The sequence below is a fragment of the Vespula pensylvanica genome, chromosome 2, assembly GCF_014466175.1.
Source record: "Vespula pensylvanica isolate Volc-1 chromosome 2, ASM1446617v1, whole genome shotgun sequence".
NCBI classification, from domain to species: domain Eukaryota; kingdom Metazoa; phylum Arthropoda; class Insecta; order Hymenoptera; family Vespidae; genus Vespula; species Vespula pensylvanica.
Window position 1 is genome coordinate 2,290,670 of NC_057686.1, and position 25,269 is coordinate 2,315,938.

The 25,269-nt window shown below is 30.9% G+C and overlaps 4 protein-coding genes and 1 long non-coding RNA gene across 11 annotated transcripts; 3 read left to right on the forward strand and 2 right to left on the reverse strand.

Annotated features, from left to right (window-relative positions):
- Nucleotides 1-23: 23 nt before the first annotated feature.
- Nucleotides 24-2,572, forward strand: LOC122638100 (zinc finger protein 28-like). 3 transcript variants are annotated; one of them, XM_043830785.1, is made up of 3 exons: nt 165-306; nt 473-1,958; nt 2,063-2,572. In XM_043830785.1, exons 2-3 carry the CDS (start codon nt 518-520, stop codon nt 2,125-2,127), a joined length of 1,506 nt encoding a protein of 501 aa, XP_043686720.1. In that variant the 5' UTR covers nt 165-306; nt 473-517; the 3' UTR covers nt 2,128-2,572. The 3 variants fall into 3 exon arrangements, with proteins under 3 accessions (XP_043686719.1, XP_043686720.1, XP_043686718.1); XM_043830784.1 differs by having other exon boundaries at nt 24-165; nt 473-2,572; XM_043830783.1 differs by having other exon boundaries at nt 473-2,572.
- Nucleotides 2,559-15,332, reverse strand: LOC122638102 (actin-histidine N-methyltransferase). Of its 2 annotated transcripts, none has more exons than XM_043830793.1 (7): nt 15,194-15,332; nt 14,245-14,748; nt 14,034-14,157; nt 4,802-4,916; nt 4,527-4,679; nt 3,892-4,215; nt 2,559-3,750 (listed from the first exon to the last, which is right to left on the reverse strand). In XM_043830793.1, the coding sequence occupies exons 1-7, from the start codon at nt 15,303-15,305 to the stop codon at nt 3,625-3,627; spliced, it is 1,458 nt and encodes a 485-aa protein (XP_043686728.1). In that variant the 5' UTR covers nt 15,306-15,332; the 3' UTR covers nt 2,559-3,624. The 2 variants fall into 2 exon arrangements, with proteins under 2 accessions (XP_043686728.1, XP_043686729.1); XM_043830794.1 differs by lacking the exon at nt 15,194-15,332 and adding an exon at nt 15,043-15,185.
- LOC122638098 lies at nt 8,062-14,206 on the forward strand. Of its 2 annotated transcripts, XM_043830775.1 has the most exons (3): nt 8,062-8,347; nt 10,901-11,266; nt 11,348-14,206. In XM_043830775.1, exons 1-3 carry the CDS (start codon nt 8,219-8,221, stop codon nt 13,595-13,597), a joined length of 2,745 nt encoding a protein of 914 aa, XP_043686710.1. In that variant the 5' UTR covers nt 8,062-8,218; the 3' UTR covers nt 13,598-14,206. The 2 variants fall into 2 exon arrangements, with proteins under 2 accessions (XP_043686710.1, XP_043686709.1); XM_043830774.1 differs by having other exon boundaries at nt 10,901-14,206.
- LOC122638105 lies at nt 15,245-23,768 on the forward strand. Its single transcript, XR_006329347.1, has 4 exons — nt 15,245-15,386; nt 15,456-15,566; nt 23,066-23,190; nt 23,329-23,768. It is a non-coding gene; the product is annotated as an uncharacterized LOC122638105 (long non-coding RNA).
- LOC122638096 lies at nt 18,047-25,192 on the reverse strand. Of its 3 annotated transcripts, none has more exons than XM_043830770.1 (10): nt 24,621-25,192; nt 23,860-24,387; nt 23,622-23,680; nt 23,305-23,533; nt 23,041-23,164; nt 22,309-22,456; nt 21,274-22,154; nt 19,134-19,701; nt 18,490-19,051; nt 18,047-18,379 (listed from the first exon to the last, which is right to left on the reverse strand). In XM_043830770.1, the coding sequence occupies exons 1-10, from the start codon at nt 25,030-25,032 to the stop codon at nt 18,213-18,215; spliced, it is 3,678 nt and encodes a 1,225-aa protein (XP_043686705.1). In that variant the 5' UTR covers nt 25,033-25,192; the 3' UTR covers nt 18,047-18,212. The 3 variants fall into 3 exon arrangements, with proteins under 3 accessions (XP_043686705.1, XP_043686704.1, XP_043686703.1); XM_043830769.1 differs by having other exon boundaries at nt 23,041-23,161; nt 23,622-23,725; XM_043830768.1 differs by having other exon boundaries at nt 23,622-23,725.
- Between the last annotated feature and the right edge of the window lie 77 nt (nt 25,193-25,269).

A 25,269-nucleotide genomic window follows, 5' to 3' on the forward strand; every position in this document is an offset into this window, starting at 1 on the left:
TCATACCAACGCTAGGAATGTAGATAAATTGGTTAAACTGCAGTGTCGCGTATCTTCAATCTGGCGATCTGTCAATTGCTTATAACGAGGAAACAGCTGATCCTTATGATCGAGATATTGACAAATTTTATCCTATCAACAAGGGTTACATGTGACACTTGCAAAGTAAATACTGTACAATTTCTTTACCAGTACTCCTCGCATTTTTTTCCGACGAATGATAGCGTGGGGACATTATGGTATTCGCAATGACTTGTACCGTATCCCAAAAAAATGAATGCAACTCTACGGTGTTACTGGTTGCAAGTATGTAAACGATTGTTGACCTCTTTTATTATTATTTTAAATTAATATTGGCTATAATACGGTGATTTGTGAGAAGTACTTGGACATTTAATAATCATTAAGAAAATACCATAACTGCTATGACTAATATTACTTCTCTCTTTTTTTTTTTTCTTGTCTATTTCAGCGCCTATTTTTATTTAAGTGTGCACCACATTAATGCAATAATAATATGCTAAGGTCAAAAGACTCTGACAACGACGGTGTTACAACTAATACCGTACGAGTCCAAGAAAGTTGTAGAGGAAAAAAAGGTGATAAGGGACATGAAGAAAGTAGTGGATGCATTCTAAAAAACGCTTTACTTTCTATACAATCTGACGAAGAAGATTTCTTGGAGAAAGAAGCATCCAAGGTCTTACTTCTTCAGAAAGGATCAGATGTTGACGGTGAGTCTGCAACTAGTTCTTGGAATAATGTAAATACAGACTCGTCGGTATCATACGTCACTTCTATTCCTAATGGAAAAGAATTTGTTATTTTAACTGGTCTTGAGCAAGTTAATGATAAAGCTGTGACTACGACCAAAGGGTTGAAACTATACGACAGTTTGATCCCTTTTGAAAAAAATTCTAAAATTCAACATAGTTCAAAACAGCACAATAAGATAATATTGTTGGGTGAATTTGTGTCCGAACAAGAGGCAATAATTGGTATTAAAAACGGGGAACAAACAGAAACTACGAAAGAAATAAAAGAAAGCATGGAACAAATGAATTATAATAGCAAAACATTTGATAATAGTCAGTTTGAAAAAAATGAGGCAGATCTTAAGGAAAGTAACAATTGGTTGAAAAGTTTCCGACCTCTTCCTCTCTATTATACAGAACGTGGTAAGCCTTATTTGAAGTGTCCAGCCTGTGGTGCTATGTTTTTCACGTCGACCTCTTTTCAAAAACATCTTTTTACGCACATGTATAAGGAAAGAGAAGCATATACTTGCTCATTTTGCGAATATACTAACACAGAACCTGGTATGCTGTTCGCCCATTTGTCCAAGCACCAAGATCAGTGCGAATATTGCAATGAAAATATAATGCGCAAAAGTAATTTTGAAAAACACTGGGGTATTTGCTCTCTAAGTTTCAGTATCAAGAGAGATCGTAGAGGAAGATTTGTATGTACAATGTGTAAACTAGTGTTTGACTTGTTGCCCCAATTAGAAAAACATTGGTTTAAACACGCTTGCAAAAAAAGGCGGACTTACCAGTGCAAAGAATGCGGAGGATTGTATGGAAATAAAACCATATTACAAAATCACAAGTGTTTAAAGTGTCCAGTCTGTGGTGAAATTTACGACAGCTTACATAGATTAAAGGCACACACAATGTGGATGAAACATCATTTGAAGTGCCTAATTTGTTCCTACGAATTTGTTCTCGCAATGGATCATGAAAAACATTTAGCTATGCACAGACAGGCTTATTTACCTATGAAAGAGCATGCTCATTGTTTGGAAGCAGCCGACGGAAAATCATATCAATGCGACCTTTGTGACAAAATATTTTATGCTTTAACACGACTGATATTACATGTAAAGGAAGATCACGGGATAGAGGATATAAAAAGAGAAATTATTAAAGAGGAAAAGGATGAAAAGGAGCATAACGAGGGTAATGGAAATAAAGCTACATATCCGAATCTATGCGAAGCGCCTATTTGCTATACGGGCGGTCAAAATATCAGTTTAATTAAATAACAATAATTACTTTTAAAGCAAGCAGCAGATTACACGTCGGTACAACCGTGTGGACAAGTACTTTGGCTGTGAATCGCTACTAATTGCTCCTGCGAAGTATGAAAAATGGGGATACAAATGTGTAATAATTTTAAACATACATTTTATACTCTTACGAATATATAACACATATTACGTTATAGAAATTGAATCGTACTGTTGTTGAAACTCAATATATAAATGTCTATATTAAGAGTTAGTAAGTTCCCGAATTTATGATAGAGGCACACAAATTATTATTATAAAGCATATTAAAATGATACGTTAAATTTATAATTATATGCTTATAAGCAATGTATTTATTTTATAAAATTTTATTCGGAAAAAAATAATATTATAAGAATTTCATTTTATTAATTGTTCAAACAGGGTAGCTTGCACAGTGTCAAATGCTTTAATGATGCTTCTCTAATTTGTCTGTACCCTTGCGCATAAAAAGGAGTGGGCATCAGAAATTTTCGATTATTAAATAATGTACTCTCAAAATAATATACCGTTATATTATTCTTTTTTTTTTGTCTCAATCCATTCGTTCTTTACATTATAGAACATCTAAAATATTGTATAGAGATGTATAATTTCTGTATAATCATACGCATTTTAACGTAATGCATAAGTATATCTCCAACTTCTTGCATTGTCACACAGAGATACAATCTTAATAATTAGGAAGCATTTAAGATGTTATGTTAGATTTTCTTATTTTTTGTATTTTCTTTTTTGTTACTTTTTTTTCTTGGTACTATCACTCAGTCACGTAATAACACCTTCGCAAAAATCTTTATAATGTACAATGTACTTGTAATTACAGATCTATATGATAGCATAGCTATGCTATAAAATATTGGATGATATAATGAGTTAAGTTTCCTTAAATATTCTCTTTAAAAAAAATAAAAGCTTATTCATAATAACCACTTTTTTTTTTTTTGATACACTTATTATTAAATACAGCAACTTGTCGAGCTCATAGTTGTTAATAGATCATTACGATCTATCGATCGATCGATTACTATTCCACTGAGAAGAATGGTTCCGATAAGAACACAGCATACGTCGACGAAAGGCAATATGAAATATAGTCTAGCGTTTTGCGATCGTTGTTCTTCATTGAAAAATAAAAGTCGAGGTATGTTCTATATACGTGCATTAATTTTTGCAATCAAACTTACTTTTTCTTCGTGTACATATACAGCATCTCGCTTTATCCTTCTTTTATTTATTTATTTATTTTTTATTTATTTATTTATTTTTTTTTATATATTTTTTTCTTTTTGTTAAATGCATTTAACACTGATTCTCGTTTTCACTTTCTCTCCGTTTTCTTACCCTAGTTTTATCATATTGCAAAGATTTTCTCCTCTTACTTATATCCGGCTTTTATCACACCGAAGTATTATAGAAATAACTTGTAACTGTAAAAATAAAATTACATTCTCGAGAGAAAGAGAGAGATAGATAGAGAATGAGAGAGAGATTCTTTATATGACAAAAGTAGAAGATAGTCATTTTCTCATTGTCATTATTACGGCTCTCATTTTTTAGACTTTTAACCATTGTCCTACATAATCGAGTGCATTCAATAGAATCTTCATTTCGGATACTCTCAATTGTACGATCAAGCGTTGCATCTTCGGTAATCTGGTATTAAGTTTCTCTAAGTCCTCCTACATAAAATTAAAACAAAAAAAAAAAAAAAGAATAAACAAATTTTATATTATAATCCATTCAACTTATTATTCAATTCACGATTTAAAAAAAAAAAAAAAAAAGAAAAAAGAATATATACATGTATATAAAACTTTTACCTCTATCGTTGAAGGATATTTAGCAATTAGCAATTTTAATCTGTCTAATAAAAACTTCATCACGTTTTCTTCGACAATAGTATCTAAAGCACAATCAACGTGTTTCAAATCAGTAACTTTATCCGATTTCAACCAATGGGTAAGTTCTATTTTTCTCATGTTAAACACACGAAGAAATGCCAGAAGCGAATCCGAAATTGGTTCGGTGCCAGCCTTTAATAAAAAGTCACCGGTCGCCGGTAATCCTAATTTTTCTAAAAGCTCAATACGTTCTTTTCTAAGTGGATCTGATTTACTAATACCAAGAGGTAATCTAACGCCATCCTAGAAAAATAAAAATTATTTAATTCATTTTTTTTTTTTTTTTTTTTTTTTTTTCTTAACACATTGAATCGTTTTATGTTATGTTTTAACTAGAAATTTTGATTATCTGCTAATAGATGAAAATAATTCCTTCGAACAAATTTGATATTTTTAATTAAAGCGATCTAAATCATCTAAAAGTATATATGTCTCAATATAATTAGATATTATTAAATAAGTATAAAAAAACATTATAAGCAAAATTATATCTCATTCGCGTAATATGTTGATTTATGTACATACATATACATAAATTATCATTTCTGATATACCTTTTTATTTTCTAGACAAACGAAACCTGAATGTACTAGAAAATCAGAATTAGTTCTTGAACCATAACTGATGAATATCTGTTCTCCTTTTTTAAAATCTCTCATGGCATAACATTCGCAACAATCAGAAGTTGTATTAAAACCTGTAGTTATCTAAAAGGGAAAGCATTTTGTAGGTAAAATATTATTACTACGTATCGAAGAGAGAAAGAGAGAGAGAGACAGAGAGAGAGAGAGAGAGAAGAAATATATGTATATATAAAATATATATTTACCCTTCCTTCTTCATGATTACACATATCCCACATTGGTATCAAAGCATGTATCATACTGGATCCATCTTCACTTGGAATTAAATTTTGTCTTGTCATCACTGTAGAAACGGCCCAACTGAAAAAAAGAAATATTAATATAATAAATATTACTAGTGAATATTAATATTTATATATAAACCTGTGCGCGCGTGCGTGTACGTGTAATTATATTATAATATAAAGATAATATAATACATATTATACAAACTTATGATTTTTCCATATTATAATATATAATAATATATTATTTAAATTATTTCAAATATTACATTATAGTATAGCTATATATTATACACTGTACAAAAATATAATAATATACTATATTATAATTATAATTGGCAAGATTAGATCTCTATCTTAGTTTTTTTTTGTAAAAATTAAAACGATATACTATTTATATATATAAAAAAAAAAAAAAAACATCGATTATATATATATATATATATCATTTTTAAAAAGGAAGAAAGAGAACATTCGTTTTCGGACTAGCAGAGCGAACTACTACTTTCGCCTTCGGAACGATCACAGGAAAGAATAAACATTTTACCGTCTCACGACGTTCTTTTTTCTGTTTTTGTTTTTCTTTCTTTTTTTCTTTTTTTAAGAACTTGACCTAGATCGCCGGAAATGGAAGTATATGGTATATACATAAAAAGATTCATAGCTGTTGGTGTTGCTTCGTCGTTTCCCTTTCGACTTTCTCTATCTCTTCAGGAAAAAGAGGCTCTCACTTCTTTGATCTTCATCTATGGTTTGTACATACTTATATATCTTTTATTGCAAGAATAACGAGCATGCCTTTCTTGTTAATATGAATCGAATATATATATATATATATATATATATATATATACACATATACATATTTTTATATATACATATATTTAGGAACGTATATAGTAGTTGAGAAGACTGAGATATGCTACGTATTGCATCTTAATAAATAGGAATCTGTTATTAACCCTTTGATTGGCAAGTAATTGATTTTAATATATATTCTTTTGAGATTCATATTTGTTCGAAATGAGAAACTTTCAATTACTTATATATTAAAATCAAATTCAGAAAGTTTCAATGATTTCCAATCATTCTTTTTATATTTTTTGTTGATTCGCAGTCGATTAATAATATATCTTCATTTTTTTGTTTAATTTTATGTTTATTAATATTATTGTGTTATTGTTATATTTTGTTATATATTTATCATCACGATCAATACTATTTAATTATGTATATATGACTAGAATATTATATATAATTATATAAATATTATAATATAACATTATATATGTATATTTACTTATTTTTGATATATATATATATATATATATATATATATATTTATATAAAATATATTAATTCAATAATTATTATGTATTTTTATAATAATAATATCATTATTAATATTTAATCTTTATATTTATGTAGAAATATATGAGCATAGTAATCAAAAGATTAAATTAGATTTATTATGAATTTCATATTAAAATTAAGACCTCCTCCGCTAAGCAAGATGTTCAATGAAGAGTAGGAATAAAAAGAGAAAGAAGAAAAAAGAAGGGAAAATTGTAGGGACAATGGCGAGAAAAAGAGAGGAGAGTCTCGACGTCATCAGTTGGTATTTGCAGCAGGGATGGGATGGGGATGCACACTTGAGTGCACGTGGGAAGGTCGTGAGATCTTTGCTACGCGCACTTTCTACCAAGGAGATGATGCATCATCGACATCGATGAATACTGAACTGAACATGCGAGTGAATAAAGAAATAGCAACTTCAAATACCAACTTCTAATTATTCAAAGAAATTTTTTGTTAACAATCTGTTGACTCATTGAATTAAAAATGAAGACGATTAGTTTCATTTTTTCTTTGAAAATATAATTTTCTTTTTTGCATCTTAAATATATTTAAATTTCATGTCTTGTAAAAAAAAGAAAAAAAAATTAGTTTACTTAATCGTTAAAAACAAATTGGATTAAACAAATTTAATCTTGAAAGAAGTTATACTATAAAAATATTACTATAAAAGTGTTGTATAAAAAGTTTGCATCAATCCAACACAAACACGCATACATTTCGTACGCGCGTGAGATAGAATACATTTTCATAAATATTTAATTATACTTCGATGACACCAATATTAAAACGACGATCGTATCTCATTATTATTTCCTACTAATTGTAAAAAAGATAAAGAAGATGTTCCTTTTTTCTCATCCTCTTTCCCGTAACTAACAGAAACGTGTGTGAAAAGTGAAACTCGAGGTATAAGTACATACAATAAAGAATTAATATAGAAACAAGTATAACACGCGTATATGAAACAAAAGAGTAAAAAATGATGGGTTATTCTGTTTGTAACAACGAAAGTTGTATTAATTAATTCCAAGTGTAAAATTAAATAATTTTTTTCTCTTTTTTTCCTTTTTCGAATTCTCTACATTATACTTTCGATGTTGAAAATCTTATTAAACAAGAAAGATTTTCGATCGGTTGAGATATAAAAATATATTTCGATTAAAATTCAAATGATGTTTGAATAGTGACAAGAAACTTTGGATAAATAATTTCATCGTGAAACGAAGAATTTTTTTCATAAGTATAATAATTCACTTAAATAATAGTATGTAGAAAGAAAAAAAAAAAAAAAGAAAAGAAAAAAAACACATGATTTATTTATTTATTCTTTCATCGCATCAAAAAATGTAGATCTTAATGATGAGTTAGCACTTCGTCCGTCCGAGTTAACAGTTTAAGGAGATAAAAGAATATCTTGTCGATCTTCGAACAGTAAGAAAAAGTACATATTGTATCTAGTAAGAAGATGAAGAAGAAGATTGTGCGTTGAAGAGAACGTTTAGATCGCAGACTCCTCTCCTCTCGAATTTCACCGGCTTACTTTAGCAGCGGCCGCAGAGAAAACTCTCGTCAGTCGACAAGAACGATTTGTCCAGTGTGGGCGAACATTTCGTTTGTGTAAAAAAAAAAAAAAAAAAAAAGAACAAGGAATCAACAAAATCAAATATACACATGTATATACACACATATACGTATCTACATGTAGTGTGATTTGTGATAAAAAGATTACTAAAGAAGAAACTAGGAACGAGTTTCTTCAAACATTTTTTATAATCGATCAGTGATAGATACAAAAGAAAAGAAAAAAGAAAAGTGATAATTCAATAAGTGATATACATACATACGTATATATATATATATATATATATATTATTTATCCAATTAATTAAATAATAACCGATAAATGTTTTTCGTGTTTATTTTGAGATCGAATGAACTTCATCTTGAGCTTGTGTAATCGAAAAAACGTGATTTTTGTAATCCTGTGTATAATTGCTATAACGATACATATCTTAGACTATGCAGAAGAGGATCATTCTATTTTTATCGATCGCGAACATCCTGTATCTTCCAGGTTGTCGTTCGGTTCACGGAGAAACGACACTAAACAGGCCAGAATCCGAAGATATCGTGATCGAGGGTCGTGTGGTAAGGAAGTTAAAGAAAATATAAAAAGATAATAATTTAAAAAAAAAGAAAAAGAAAAAAAGAAAATGGAAAAAAGTGGAACCGATTCGCCTAGATTCACCGAGTGTGAAGCATCGAACGGAAGTACTCGTTTAGAAGGAGCACGAATGCGAGTCCTTTGATGTGTACTCTTATTCTCGAGAATGATCTACGAACTTGAGACAAAAAATAATAGTCGTTTATTAAAATCGACTATAGTGTCCTTTCGATTCGAATTTTTAATTAAAATTTTTTGAACTTTTTCATTTTTTTATACATACGTATAAGAAATATATTGGAAAATCTAGAAATTCCTTCTTTTTGAATAATTATCGAATTTAATAATAATCAAGGTTGAATAATATATCGTCTATATAAACGATTACAGTGTCATTCTGACACTAATTTTTAATCGAATCGTTCCACTTTTTTTTTTTTTTTTTTTTGTTATATATACTTATATACACGTTATAATATATACAATTAAAATTTTTTGAAATTTCTAAATTTCTTTTTTAATGCAAATAGTTATATTTTTTTTTTTTTTTTTTTTTTATAATTTTGAATAATGAATTGTATAATAATAATAATAATCATCATCATTAAAATTTCTCGGATTTCACGCGATCGTAGAAAAGCGAAAGGTATAAATACATACATATATGTATACATGTTAAAGCGTGTTTGTAATGTACGTAAGAGGAAGGAACCGCTTCGTTGTCATCGCGTATCGTAATTAGCAAAGAGACGGCTCGAGAAAGTATAGGACATTGCTACGATGGGACGAACGACCACGATGTAACAATCGGTAAACCACGAGATAGATAGAAAGATAGAAAGATAGATAGAGAAAGAGAGAGAGAGAGAGAGAGAGAGAGAGAGAGAGAGAGAGAGAGAGAGAGGAAGAGAAAGCTAGAAATCGGTACCATTCACGGAAAGTTCGAGACTTTACGAACATTTTGTCACCATTAAATGATCCCGATACTCGGAAGAAAAAATTCTTTTCTAAGAATTTTTTCTATCTAATACACGTTAAGTGCCAAGTCGTAGAAAGAGAGACTTCGTTTAAAAAGTTCGCGGAATTTCTTTACCGACATATGTGATATTTCATTTTACCGATCGATAGTAAAATCAAATTTTAATGTAAAAAATTGAAAATGTTCTAACAAAATTATTCAACAAAACTTTTGCGTATTAAAACACAGAAAAATATCGAGATTGAGGATTTCATATAAAAAAAATAATATCAAAGTATTTCGTATGCTAAATATGAATAAAGGATTATAAAGAGATTATAAAAATATAAAATACGAAAATATTGAATTAAAAAAAAAATTAATACTACTGGTACTGAACGTGCTAGTTTACACCTTTCTTGGCCTTCTCTCACATTTTCGGCGTTCGATCAGCTGGAACGAAATAAAATAGTCTGTAAAGTAATTCCCGCCCAGAAAATCTATCAAAAAATTAACAGAGAGAAAAAGAAAAAGGAATATGCGATTAGAAAGAGAACGGAGAAAGATTTCGTAAGTAGTTTGAAAATTATCGTTCGTTATGAAAATATTAAATAAAGATCTACGAAGAGGATCCTCGAGCAAAACGATCTTCTTTTTTCTTATCTTCTTTCCTTTCGATCTCAAAGAAAAAAAAAAAAAAGACAACAGTCGTCAAAAAAGAAACGACGATGGATGCGTAGTTCCGCTTTGAAAAAAAAAAAACAATAAAAAAAAAGTAATAAAAAATCCATTAAAAATACATATGTATGCATGTAAGAGCGAACACATCGTCGAACGCGTTAACGATCGCACTTTCTTTTTCGTATGGTCGTTGAACTTTGATCGTTATTTGCGTTTGCACGGTTCGTTTCGCCGCACTTACTCGCATGACTTACGATGTAGTAATTGGAGCTCTAACTTAACCTCAAAAAAAGAATAAAAAAAAATTTTATTTAAACAAATGTTTTCAATCAAAAAATTTTTTAAATCCATACAAATCGTAAAAATTTTACTACCGATCAATTATTTTAATTGTTTCAAATGTAATTAATCGATTTAAATAATTTGTATGAATACGTTGCGATTTTTTCTCTTGTAAAAAAAATACGCTATTAATATTGCAAACATAACTAGGTCATAAAAATTATTATAATACGGAACACGGTAAAAATTATTAATATAATCTCTACTTGAGATGCTTCGAAAAATAAGTTCCTCGTATTTCATGAAATTACGGTAACAAGCAAACTAATGAGTACAATGATTCTTAGGTAAATCTCTTTGAAAGACACGGTAGTTGACGATGAGTATAAATGGATGTGCCTCGATGCGCATATTTCACTTTCTTAGGGCGAAATCACGGAAACGAGAAGATCCTGGATAGAGGGAAGAGTTTATTTTAGATCTTCCGATCTTTTGTAACTTCTCAACAGGAAATATATAATCCATAATAATTTATAATAAAAACATTAAAAAAGAGATTGAAAAATTTCAGAGTTGGAAAGAAAATTATTATTATTTTTTTTTTTTTCTTTTTCAGAAGGCAGATACAAATAATAAGGATTCGTATCTCCCTAAAGAAGAGTCAGGCGAATTACTTGGAAAATGGAGAAACAATGGCGAAGCTTTGGAACCAAAATGGCGTGACGGTGATGCTGTACCTTTGCTTCCATTTTCTCACTTCGCACGAAGCTATTCTCAAGAGGAGACGGATTTGACAGGACACGATAATCCGTATGACGTGGTTTATCGAGATAATCTTAATTATCGTCGACTCAACGAGAATCGAGGAGGAAACGATTACGTTGATTCCCGACAAGAGAGACGATTTCCTCTTCCTGAAAATTCGATGATACGATTGGAGGAAAGAAAATATGGAAGACAATCGCGCGGGAAAGTTGAACAAGTATCGGTTGAACGTCCTCCGAAAGATAAAATCCTTAGAAACGATCGAATAACTTCAACTGGATATCGTGATGCTTTTCAGGTTCGTCCAAATGAATATGAACATGATTTAGCTGACGAAGAATATTTAAAACCTCGGCCGAGAAAAAGACGTCCACCTCAGAACGAAGAATTCGTTTTGAGTGCTAAAGAAACGATGCGTAATAACGAGAGAATAAAAGTTGCTTCTAATTTATCATCCAATAATAAAAAAGAGGAAACATCTTCAAAGAAAATTGAAGCTATAAAGTCTCTGTTAAAAATGCAACAAGAAGACGGTATTAGTCTTTCAGAAATATTACGTCGTAAAAATTTGACTCTGATAGATCTGTTAAAAGGTAAGGCAGATGTGATCAGTGCATTAAAGATGCAGGATATCGATGAAATCGGTGATGATATCGAACAGATTTCTTTGGCAATGACGAGCACATTGGCGAAATTGCCGTCCACGACCCTTCAAAATATACTTGACACGACGACGACTAAAACAATTACCACGATGAACGATCATGTGTCAACGAAGGTTTCACAGTTGAAAGAAACTACTACTGAAACTTTAACGGCAATTTCTCCATCAGAAATCTCTATCGATTTGAATCAAAACGATGATAACACGAACCAAAATCTAAATTCAACGCGAGGAATCTATAGTGATGAGAATCATGATGAAATCATGGAATTTTCAGACTTTACAGATTATAAGAAAGGAAGGACTACTGCATCACCAATTTGGATTTCTTTGATAACAGAAAATAATGCTATCGTTCGTTCTATGCAAAATGTTAATCTAAATCGTTCTGACAGTGGTTCCACTTTGAGTATCGTAAGAATTTTGAATCCGACTGTCGAGACGTTTGCTAAAAAAAATTTGGAAAGGGATAAGCCATTTAATAAAATATATAGCGATACTATACACAAGGAAGATGATTCTAATTTAGCTGTCGTAGAAGATCATTTTGATAGCATTTCTGAAGCAGATTATCAATATGATGCTCCTTTGAACGATATGCAACAGGATGACGAGATACGTGCGTCCTCTTCGATAAAAAAGAATGAATGTATAAATCATAGCGATAAAGATGAAACTATGTACTTAGGAAAAGATAAAGATCGTTCGAAAGATTTTTTAACAAAATCTAAAAACGATTCATCTTTCGAAGAAACAATCAAAACTTTCTTCGAAAATCATCCTAATGTAGAAGATGTGATGTCAGAAGGTAAACGTTACGAGGATATCATGTCAGAAATAGAACCAGAAGCACGTGCTGAGATTTTTGAATTATTTGCTTCTGGATCTGGGGGTAAAAATTTGGAACGTTTGTTAAAATCTAGGAATATGACTTTGGAAGAACTGATTGCCTTACGTCAAAGAGGTTCCAGTAAAGTTCATTTAGCAGAAGTATCTCGTCTGAGAAATCAGAAAGCTTTAAGAATATCGGAAGATAATCAATTATCAGAGAAGAATCTTCATAATTCTGAAGAAAAAAGTATTATACGTGAACCTCGAAATGAAACGACTGATATAAAGAAATTGATGAATGAAACAGAACATGTTGATATCTCGCAGATTTCTCCAGAACTTGTTAAGGAAACGACAGAATTTTCATTTACCACAGAGATTAGTCTTAAAACAAAAGATTATAGTAATGAAAAATATGAAGAAGATCCAAATCATTTGATAAAGATCACAGAATTATTTAATACCTTTACATCTTTGTCATTTGGTAAAGATCCGGAACAACGAATCTCTAAAAATATCGAAGAAACATTAAATAAGAAAACGATAGATGACGAGTCGATTAATATTGTTCAAAGAGAGCATGCGAAAGAAATCATTGAAAATAATACTGAAGTAGATATAAGTCTGATATACAAGGGATCTACGAACGATGTGAAACTCGATGATCACGATGAAAATGAAGATCGGGGAAAAAGTTTATCAAAGATTAAACCTAGTATAATAGCTAGTGGAGCTATACTCGGTGTGACGATAGTCGTATTCCTTGCCATCTTCGTAACTTGTAGAATACGTCATAAACAAAAGTATAGGTACAGAAATTCTTTCCCACGAACGGTATTTCAGAGTCCAATAGCCACAGCAAGAAAGTTGTCTAATACAAGTAGCCTGAATAATATAATGGTGAGTGTAGTTGCCACTTCGACGACAAAGAGATCAGAAAAAAATGATTCACAGCAAACCAGTGGTGGTGACTATGATCCCAAGTGTGACATCGATAATGATTCGCTCGATGCTAATGATAGTTGGGAAACTATACCTGATTATATAAAATGAGACAACATAGTTTCTTTTTAATCGAAGTACGTACTTTCATTTGAGATTTATTTGTGGTTAAAAACCTAAAACAGACGTGCAAACACTGGACAAAGGCTGATGTAAAATTGATGTATAGTTTATAGTATCCTTTTTTGTGCAATGGACATGCATATTCGATAAAAATTTATACAAAACACTTATGAACAGCAAACTCATATTAGATGTTTTCAAAAAACGAGAACATCGAGTTCGTTAATATGTTATAAATATGATCACGATATCAATCTCATCTTTTTTCGTTCTTTAGTTATAAATACATGTAGATGTAATGTATTTATTTATGATTTAGTATGTAATATAAAGTATTTTTGTAAAAAGATGAGTCTGTTAAAGATAACCATCCTCCTTACGTTAGTATCTAAATTTCAACAATATATATTGATAATTTACTCACATATAATCATCATAGGAAAAAAAATCCCTGAGCAAGTTGGATACTGCATCGTCTCCATTTTGAAAGACTCTATTAAAATAAGTGTATTGTCGTGTTATATTTCTGACTTGTTTCAAAGCAGTTTCTGAAAAAAAAAAAAGAAACCAATTTTAAATATATCGTTATGAATATTTCATTGTATAATCAAACATTTCACACATAAAGAGTTTACCTAATGTTAGACTGCCTTTAAGCTCCTTCATTTCAAGCAGATTCATGTAGAGTACTGTATTATAACTAGTGGGAAGAATATCAAAATAAGGTTTCCATTTTGAATTTTCTTTATACTTTTCGATAAGCAAAGCAATGGCTAACGCCACTTGTGGCATCTGTTGTATCAATGGATCACGTTGAAAACTTTCTAGCTCAGGGGCAGCTGTTTGAGTACTAAATATAAGTTTCCTAGGTATTTCCAAAATAGGTTCATTCTCTAAAAAATCACGTTCCGCCCTTAGACCTAAGTCGTATCCTGCAAAGCCAACTATACTTGCTCCATCTACGTTAACATCATTCTCTTTCAGCCAGCTCATGAATTGTCCAACCCCCCGGGATTGTTTTGATAGCTTTATCTTCATCGGTTGTAAGAAATTAGTGTTGTAAGTAATTAGTATTAAACTTGGTGTGACATTCATATAGTAATCCCATAGCTGTGTGTCATACGCAGGATCGCAGCTCACTAAACAAATTAATTAAAATAAATATTACTATTTTTCGTTGTCATATAATTTATATAAGATGTACAGATCATCGTTTATTAACTTCAAGAATCTATAAAATTTTAATAATTCACAAACACATGATAAATATATATATATTACTTATATATGTATATACATATATATATATATATTAATGAAAGGATACTGTGTGTAAATAAATCATTATACTGTTGTTTGTCAGAGAAAAAAAAAAGATGATTTAAAATGTATAATTTCAAATACTTTAGTTGTTATATCAAAATATAATTTACCCCAGTTATCGGACAAGAAATTGCTTAATCCGACGATAAGTATCGCAAACGCTGATCCCCACCCTCGTGTGACCTGATAAAGTAGACTCTATCGCGATAGAGTCGTACCACCAAATGCAAAGTCGGACAAGGCTCGTGGTATTTTACTCACTGTGAAAAACTTGGTCGCACAAAGCATTGAGCTTTTTTCTCGCTTTCACCACCGACGTTTGTCTTTGATGATAGTTCTGCTTCGATGAAGAATGGGACTTCTTTTTGTTCATCTTCGTTCTATTTCATAGCACCTTGTAAGATCTCTTCGTACTCAGACGCATTATAATGCGTAACCCGTGCACCCACTTTCGGTAAGAATAAACACTTTTCCTTCATACAAAAATAGAACACCAGTAGTTTCACCTTCTGATGTATTTCAGAGACCATAACCTCGAAATTTTCCAGCCACAGCGAAAACACCAAGGCGGAGAAGATTTCTGAGAGATCATGGAGGGCTCTGTCGCACTATATTGATTTTCATTCCTATCAGGGTGAATTAATTTTTCTCGTTATTTTTGACTTTGACTCATTTTCTTTTTCAATCTTCATTCATCTATTTTTTTTTTCTTTTTTTTTTACATAGTAAAAAATGATCACATCATTCAAGAAGGTCGAATTTCATTGATGTGGATTCTTAATAATCCACACCTGTTTTCTAGAAATTAAATATGTTCGCCATTTTTAAGTCCCATCGACTTAGTGGCTTTGTTGTATCGCTCAGTTAATTATTTATGAATGATATCAAAGTGCACGGTATTAATTATTATCTATTGAAATTCTCATAAGAAATTTCATATTAACTTATCGATGAATCAACAACATACGAACGACGTACGAACGAATCCGAATGATTGTTCCTGTTCTTTGTTAATCCTATTGTGTTCTCTTTTCAAATTTTCTTATTTATTTCTTATAAATGAAACGAAACATTGTATATCGTTGTGAGGAAATTAGTTTTTTTTTTTTTTTTTATACGGTATAACTTGAAATAATATGTATAAGATTGTGCAGATAAATGTTCGATATTTCTCTTCAATCTGTATCTAAGAAATTTTTTTTAGATATATACAAGTATTGTTATAATAATGAAATATTTACATTAAGGGGTCTCGAAATTATTAATCTTTTCAAAGTATTTTTGAAACATATATATATATATGCGTGTGTGTATATATATAATCATACTTAAAAGATGCACAGCATTTTCTATCGATGCTATATAACCATTTTACATTTTATAATAATTGATATTTGCGAAAAACATTTATCGTTTCTAACAAAAATGTATATCTCTGGGATCACGTGACGTGCTTTAAATTAAAATTAATTAATGAATGTAAACTTTCCAACTCGTGGAATATATTAAACAATTACTTTTTTTATTTACAACTTTATAAAAAAAAAAAGAAAAAAAGAATAGGTAAAAATAGTATTCCAATCATTTTGAATGAATGTAATAGAAGAATACAGAATATTAATCTTGTTACATATAATATCTATAATTCTGTTTTGATAAAATCTTGAGCTCTAATATTTTTGTTTACATATATGTCAATTCACAAAATTTTTCTTACAAAGAGGAGCTTATGTAAAGAGCCCCCTTAATGTTACTCAATCATTAAGATTTCTGTATGATTAAACTGTTATACAGTTACAGTAAAACAGTAATAACTTGAATTTTCACGCTGCAAAGCAAAACAAATTCATTGCAAAAAAAAATAACCGCAATGAATACAACAACAATGTAGGTGTATTAATATAATAATTAATAACATTCAACTGCAAACCTTATGCATTAATTTGTCCGTTTTAAAAACAAAGGAGCTTCTTAAAATAAGTATACGCAATATTATTTTGCATAAAACAAGTAACACAATGTTTCCTCGAGTCATTTAATACTAAGTACTGATTATAAATTTATATCACTTATATTATTTATTTATTTTTTTGTTATAATAAAAGGGAAAAAAAAAAACAAAGAAATAATAGAAGTGGATCGAATACCACAATTTATAAACGTATTTAGATGTTCATTGGAAACTTATAACTATATAATTTGTACTGAGTACAGATCAACCGCGATAAGCTTCTTTTATGTTATTTATATTGCTTATGCACAGTGCAGCGAAATTAGGATTATATTACACATTCTACAAAATTACTCATCAATTTCACTGTAACTTCTTTGCAGCGGAAAACTCGTATCTTAACTATACTAAAGATACAGATACAATTACGATAATAATAATAATAATATATATCATTATTTTATACAACCTAATTTCTAAATAGAGCCTTACAGACCGACCACAATGATTAGATTTGTCCTGCTACCCCAAATAGAAAATCAACATTATATTATATACTTTGAAACAATTTGTTTCTTTCTTATGGTTTTATATTCTTTAACAGAAGTTATTATATTGAGAATAGTCTTGCAGATTCGTAGAAATTAAAAAATTATTTTCTACTCGCGAACTTTAAATAAAATTTCTTAAAACTGTACCATCACTCTTTGGCTCCGAGTGTTCGTTTTCTTTATAACCGATTTGATATTTACGTAGAGCTGTATGCAAATTAACTTGGATGACTTTAACACAGATATACATCACAGCACCTTTGATAAGCTGTTATTACTTTAACATTCTTGTGCAGATAAAAAGTGAGACATATAACTGCAACCTATAAAAGCCAAAATTTTGTTGTTTAATTGCAAAAATGTATACAAGAATAATAATATCACGTAAAAATTTTACTTAATAAGATAAAATATTACGTGATAAGAAGAGCGTTCTTGTATTCGTTTATCACAATATCTTTATCCATGGCACTGTGCCTTTGATAGCTGTACAATGTACCAACACGTTGCGAGAGAGAGAGAGAAAGAGAGAGAAAGAGAGAGAGAGAGAAAGAGAGAGAAAGAGATATTGTTGAGGGCTATAAAACTCACGGTACATAAATATATAAATTATTTCTCATCCAAGTTATAAACATTGTAATTGGTTGTGCAAACACTATAGAGTCAAATTTACAAAACTTTTAAACACATGCGCGTGTCGAATAACTTGTGTTTCTTTTACATTTGTTCCTTTTACATTTATATTTTCTTTGATACACATTTTATGTCTTATCTTTATTTATTGTGTAGTAGTATCAGAAATGCTCTGTCGCCATGTGGCATGGAAGGGAATCTTTAGAATTTTAACACGTGTCTTAGGTAATGCAGTTAAAAGAAGTTTTTGAAGTTGTGGTAATGGTAGAATATCGACTTGTGGACTCGTCATATTTAACTGTTTATCTTCACCTATAAACAAAATGAACATTTGATTCGATTAGAGATTTGATTTGAATTATTGAATCATCAGTCATAAGTGAAATGAAAATTTTCGTATTCGTTTGAATATTTTAACGTACCTTTTTGGTTATCATTTTCATCCTCGACATCTTCGATTAATTTTAAACAGGGTACTGGTTTCAAAACTGGTATAGAATCACCAGTAACCTGTTTATTCATCAAATTGCACTGGTCAACAAATAATTCCGTAACTCTCAGTAATTCAAGAGTTACGCCCCAAACAAAATGCGTTAAATTGTGTGACAATTCGGTAACGCCACCAAGTACCATGTTATTTGAAGTAGCTGATTGTGATATGTAGGTTGGTATAATCAGTAACCTCTTAATATTTTTACAATTAGCAAGACACTTATCAAAACCATTTTTTACATCAAAATTAACTAACTCCATTTGGTTTAAATTTCCCAATTTTGAAACACCTTCTAAAATATCAAATGTACAGCAAGATCCTTGGCCCTTTTCGAGTCGGAGGCGTTCCAGTTTTTGTAATTTTATTAAAACCGATGTTCCAAACTTGTCTGGAAAATCTGAACACTCCCCCAACTCCAACGTTTCTAAATTTATTAATGTTTGTATTATATCAATTTTCTTCTTTCCAAGTTCTTTGACTGACGTTAAACTCTACAAATAATTGTAATAATTACATTAAAAAATCGATGATTATACAAGAGCATCGTAAGACGTTACTCGAATGATAACTTACCAGTTGTGTTAATTGCGTTAATTCTTGTAGTGGTGTAAGATCTTCTTGCAAAGACATTCCACTTATTGCCTTGAGTCTTAATTCTTGACAATGTTTAAGATTGCCAATAGATTGCAAATTTAAAGAGTCACATTTGATTGTCATTGCACTCAATACTTGTAATTGCGGACAACTTTTAATGACTTCTTCTACTACCATAACAGGGCATCTACATAACTCTAACTTAACGAGGCTGGTTACTCTAGGTATTACAGAGAGAAACTTTCTCCAAATACTATCTGATTCTCCAGCTACAAGCATTTTCCTGAGATCCAAATGCTGTGTGCCGTGTCTTTGTAATGTATCTGCTAAACCGTCCCAATCCGTTACTTGGCTATTCTTCATTCTTACTGTTTTCCACAAAGAAGGATGCGCAGCCAAATCTCGCCACATTTTACAAACACGAGCTGCGCGTAACAACTCTTGCACCTTGAGATATTGAAAAATTCGTAATAATGCATGATAACCCGCACATACATTATCCATAAAGTGATGTTGTAGATTTGACTCCTGTTGATTTTGTTTTCTTCTGTAAACATCAAAGTAATTGTTTGATTAGTCAAAAATATAAGCTCATTGATATCATTGCTCGTTATAATATAAATATATTATATATAGCTATCTTATTATTTGCTAAATTATATATATACCAGTATGTATATACGTATATACGTTCATATAAATATATACTATACATGGATACAAAGCAACACAAATATGGCAAATACCCTTTTATTGATATTCTAACAATTTTTTTCTTTTTCTTTTCTCGTTTTAATGTATATAAGCAGTTGCCAATTTGTAAATATCTTTTCACGTGTAATAAATGATATTTTACGTAAAATACACAAAAAAATTCGTAAAAAAATGTTTTAGAAATACAGACGATAATCTGAATATATTACATGGCAGTATATTAAAATAATGATTATATATTAAATCAAAAAATTCAAATAAAAAAAAAAAATATGAAATACAGGATTGATAGAGGAGAAGGATATAGGACAATTTTTTGGGAAAACGCACTAAGATTTTTTTTTTGTTTCGGCTCGCACATGTCTTTATATCTGTAAATATAAAAAGTAAAAATGAATTAGATTTTTTTTTTAATGAAGCACTTATCAGTAGCTGGGTCTATAATTGTAGTATTAATGTAAAGAAGCATTATCTATTACCAAATATATATAGCACACATATATATATACACATACACTATATGTATATATATATGTATGTATGTATGTATGTATGTATGTATCACCAAATTATATTTTGCAATATCAAGAATTTTTTTTACAAAAAATAATTTGTTTTAAGCAAATATATTAAATTTTATTACGAACTGAGCGACTAATTATTTTTTATCTTTGTATTTCGAAAACTCTTAATATTTACCTTGGCTTGGATATTTTGTAAATTCTAAACTTTACTTTAATACTACAATTATAGGGAACCCACACAATGATCAGAATACATGATCATTGTTGTTTTTCTTTTGTTTCGTTTTATTTCTTTCTTATTTTCTTTTTTTTTTTTTCTTTTTTTCCTTTTTTGGTCGAATATTAGTCAAGATTTTGGCTGCATTTCTAAGAAGCTAAGGCAGTGTGCTTCGATCATAAGATAAAATCAAATTCATTTTTTATATAAAAGTTTTATATTTGCAAATATAATAAACACCAGTATATATTGCATTTACAATTTGACACAAGCAGCTTCGATATACCGTGTATATAGATAATAATCTATTCTGTATAATTCTTATTTGAAATATAATTACATCGACTAGTTCCTTCTTTCGCTGCATTGTATAAATATGCATTATTATGAATTATTTCGATGCACATTAAAGCTTTTTTGATAAAAGCAACTATAATATAATATTGAAGAAAATCGTAGAGAGAGACAGACTACTGATGCCATTATGTTCTCATTGTTGTTTTGTAAAGGCATAGCATACTGATCTTGTAAATACAATATGTACAAAGCAACTGCCAAAACCTCAAAAGAGAGTTGCCTTAAATTATAACTTATTCATACGACAAGCTTAACAGAATAAAGTAAAATAAGAATGCCTATGCTCATATGTTTTAAAAACACTTACCTATTACCCATCTGCACTACATTCGTATTAATTACTATTTGTTTTATATCTGTTTTAGTCACTTCACTGTCTATACCAAATGTACTTATATTATTTTGTATTGCCATTGAAGACATTGGTTTTTTATTAGGTGATCTAGTACTCGTTCTCCTTGTTTCAAGCGATGAATATGCTTTTGCATTTAAAATTTGATTTTCTAACAGAGACGTATTCGTATTGATCAAAGTATTCGTATTAATATTACTGTCCAACGTTTCATTCGTGTCATCAGAAGATCCACACGAAGCAGAAACGTCTTTCGACAATTCTCTATCATAGACATTTTCAGTCGTATCATTGGCACCAGATATTTTTGTTGAAGGTGAAATACCTATATTTGTAATGGTTGAATTTTCCATTGTATTGGATATATCAATTAAAGAACTTTCCTGTAACATCGGTGGTTTGTCACCAATTTTATCAGGTTTTACTGTAATGGCTGGTTGAACTGCCATTGCATTATTCTTTGGTACAACTATATATCTTTTGCCTCCCATCAAAGCAATATTTTGCGCTGGTTTTGGTAATATTCCATCATGACTTTGCAAAAATTCATTCTCTGATTGAGGAAACCAAGTATCCTCCTTCTTCTCCGACGGCGATGTCGAACTTGTCGTTGTCGTTGTTGTTGCTGTTTTAGAAAATTTACTAGTACTACGTGACTGTATATCCGCGTTCTCTGATTTTGGAATTCTTTGCAATTTTGGTGGAGTTAAGCTTGCTTGTGGCTTTTGTTTTGCATTTTGTGTGCCTAACATGCTGATTGGAATCAACGGAGGTGGTGTTAAAGATGGATTCATCGATTGGTGTTGATGAGTTTCTGTAGAATCTTGTTGACAATTCTACAACACAAATAGAGTTACAGCAAATTAAAACTAGTAAAATATAGAAGTATGAAAATAATAATTATATTTAGAAATAATTCTACATTTCTAAAATATACGCAACATTGATCATGTCTTATTTATTGCTACAATATAGCTAATAAATACCTACCTTACAAATGTAATCATCACTTCCTGAAAATTCCAAGCCATCTACGCACTCAGGATGATATAAGCAAAGGCATACGCGACACTGTAAACTGGGAATCAGTCCCATACTTGTTGAACATCTTATGCTGCATGGTTCTTGTACTTTGGGCCTGTAAGATGTGCGTTGATAGGGGGAAAAGAGGAAGGAGAATGTAAAATAGATAATAAGGATTTATGGGATATAGAAAGAATTGGATAAATATGTAGTGTTATGAAAATTATAGAAGGTAACTGCTTCTAAAACATATGCCCTGCCTTATATATATATATATATATATATATATATATATACACATATATGTGTGTGTGTGTGTATATATTCACAACTCCTAATAATAATATTTTCCAGTTGCGTGATGTAAATTAACTAATTTGCGACAGCTCTGCAAGTTTCTATAAAAAAAATGAAAACATTTTAACTGTGCTTTTTATTAACCCTAAATTCACGCAGTTTCATTGAGAATCGATCGAAAATAGGAATTAAATAATTTGCATTATGTAACGATCATTAAAATTGCATCACATGATTTTTTTCTGAAACCTCATTCAGAACTCACTTTTTTGGAAAACCCTATATAAGATCACTAGGAGCAACGTAAATTTCTTCTATTTCTTACATCGAACTCATATACGAAAGAACGAACATACTTATTGACTAAATATACATCACATTCAGAAAAATGTAAGTACTTACGTTAATAATCGTTTGCTTTTAACAGGTGGTGCTTTTTCCACTGGCTGTTGACTTCTTCTTGTACTCGCCGCGTTTCGTTGTGGCGGTAACATATCTCTCTCCTCCGATGATGTTTTTATTTCTGCTATGCATTGTTCAAAGAGAACAATTGTGAGAATCTTTTTATAATATTCGATATAATTTATAAATATACAACAAGTCTAATTTATCCATACTATAGAAAGCAAAGTAATATTTTAATCTCTTATGCAAATAGATACATACTTATTTGTGGAGTTTTCTTTGCAGGCACTTTAACTTTGAAACTGCTAGCTGTTTTTGGTGATCTGGCAGCGGTTTTTGCAGGCGTGGTTGATACTGCTGTTTGTGGAACGGCAACTGCTGGTGTGGGGGACGATGCTGGAACGTATTCCTCGGTAGGTTTCCGCGTGCTCATAACTTTCTTAGAACCGAAGGACCTTCTCGGCGGCGTAGATGCGGATCCTATTGAACCCTGCAATATACCCGATACTTAGTTTTATCGGATGTACGGAAAGAAGTAACTGATTTAAATGAGATAGAATGAAAGAATAATAATATACCCTTATCCTCTTTGCATCTCGAATTATTTCTTTTTCAGGATCGTCTAAGCCAATAGGTTCTTTGAAGAATGTAAAATTATCAATGGTTAATTCTCTTGAATGAACTACAATAAAAAAAAAATAAAATAAAGAAAGGAAACAAAAAAACATAAAAAAAGGAGAATTAGTGAAAGAATTGTAAATATAGAGTGCGTTAATTTATACAAAAAATATTGATTTTTTATACGAATCAACTTACGGTATTCAGCTACTTCTCTAAAACTTCTTACTTTTTTTCCCTTTGGTGTATAATAATATATATCAGCCATTCGTTTAAGGCTCGAGTCATTACTAGCTCTGAATACCAGTTCCCGTTTCCATCCATACTTGAATGGTTCCTTAAAAGCTGGATTTGACATGTCGATCGTTGTTTTTTGTTTTAACGCACTTCCCGGACTTGCGCCGCGCGATATCCTACCTCCTTTAGACTTCAGCGATACCGCAGATGGACTACTTGTAGTAGACGACGAATTTACAGACTTAATAGACGATTCTTCGGTCTTCTGCTGTTCCATTTCTAATTCTATGCTATTTGCTATACCGATAGAATCTGTATCAGATTCTCTTTCTTTTTTGATTTTATCAATATCGAATTGTTCCATGTCATATACACGTATTTTATTTTCATCCGAGTCTTGATCTTCATCTTTTCTACCGTCGAAGTTCTTTTTTGGCACCAAATACCTACAGCGTTTCATAAATTGAGCCTCTGCAATATCTGCCTCAGCTATAGTCAAAAAGAAAACATAGATTTAAATAAAGAAATACGATCAAGCAGATCCAATCATAAACAAGTATAAAACATTAACGACCCTTTGTTGATCATTTGTCAAGTCAGGATTGACATAAAGGGGAGAGGGGGAAAAAAAAGAAAGAAAGAAAGAAAGAAAGAAAGAAAGAAAGAAAGAAAGAAAGAAAAAAAGAAAAAACATACTATTGAACATAAGAAAGGAAATTTACCAATGAGCTTCTTCAATGAATGATTTCCCGTATCGAATTCATCGATCCCTTGTAAATCGAATCCATTAAACTCGGTGGATTCCTCGGAACTAGCATCGTCAGGTTCCGAAAGCTTACGCTTACGTCCCCCCCTCGTTGTGGAAAGGCTTACATCGTTCTCGATACTGCTCGTTGAATTGGCCTTGAACTTGCGCAATTTAGTTTTAACCGCCGTCGAAGGAGTCTTCTTCGAAGAACCTTTCAAATCACCGTTCACTTCTTGACCGTCCATATCAGTGGCGGTATCAGCAACGGTCTCGACGACGGCCGTTTCGTTCTCAGATTCCTGTAAATCCGGCATACTAACACTGTTTAGGTTAGAAACGTCGCGCGCCACTTTAGCGTTCCCGCCATTCACATCGGTTCCGTCCATCCTGCGGTCCCCCCTCCCACGGGACCAACACGCGACTCGTCTTTAGCCCTATCCTCGTTTATCGAGAAGAACGTAGAGGGAGGGAAAGGGAGGAAGGCAAAGAGAAAGAAAGAGAGGGAGAAAGAGGCAGAGAGGGGGGGAAGAGAGAGAGAAAGACGACAAAGAATGATCAAGCGGGAGAGCAAGAAAAAGAAAGGGATACAACGAGGAAAAGGGCGGGAGAAGCAATGGAGGGAT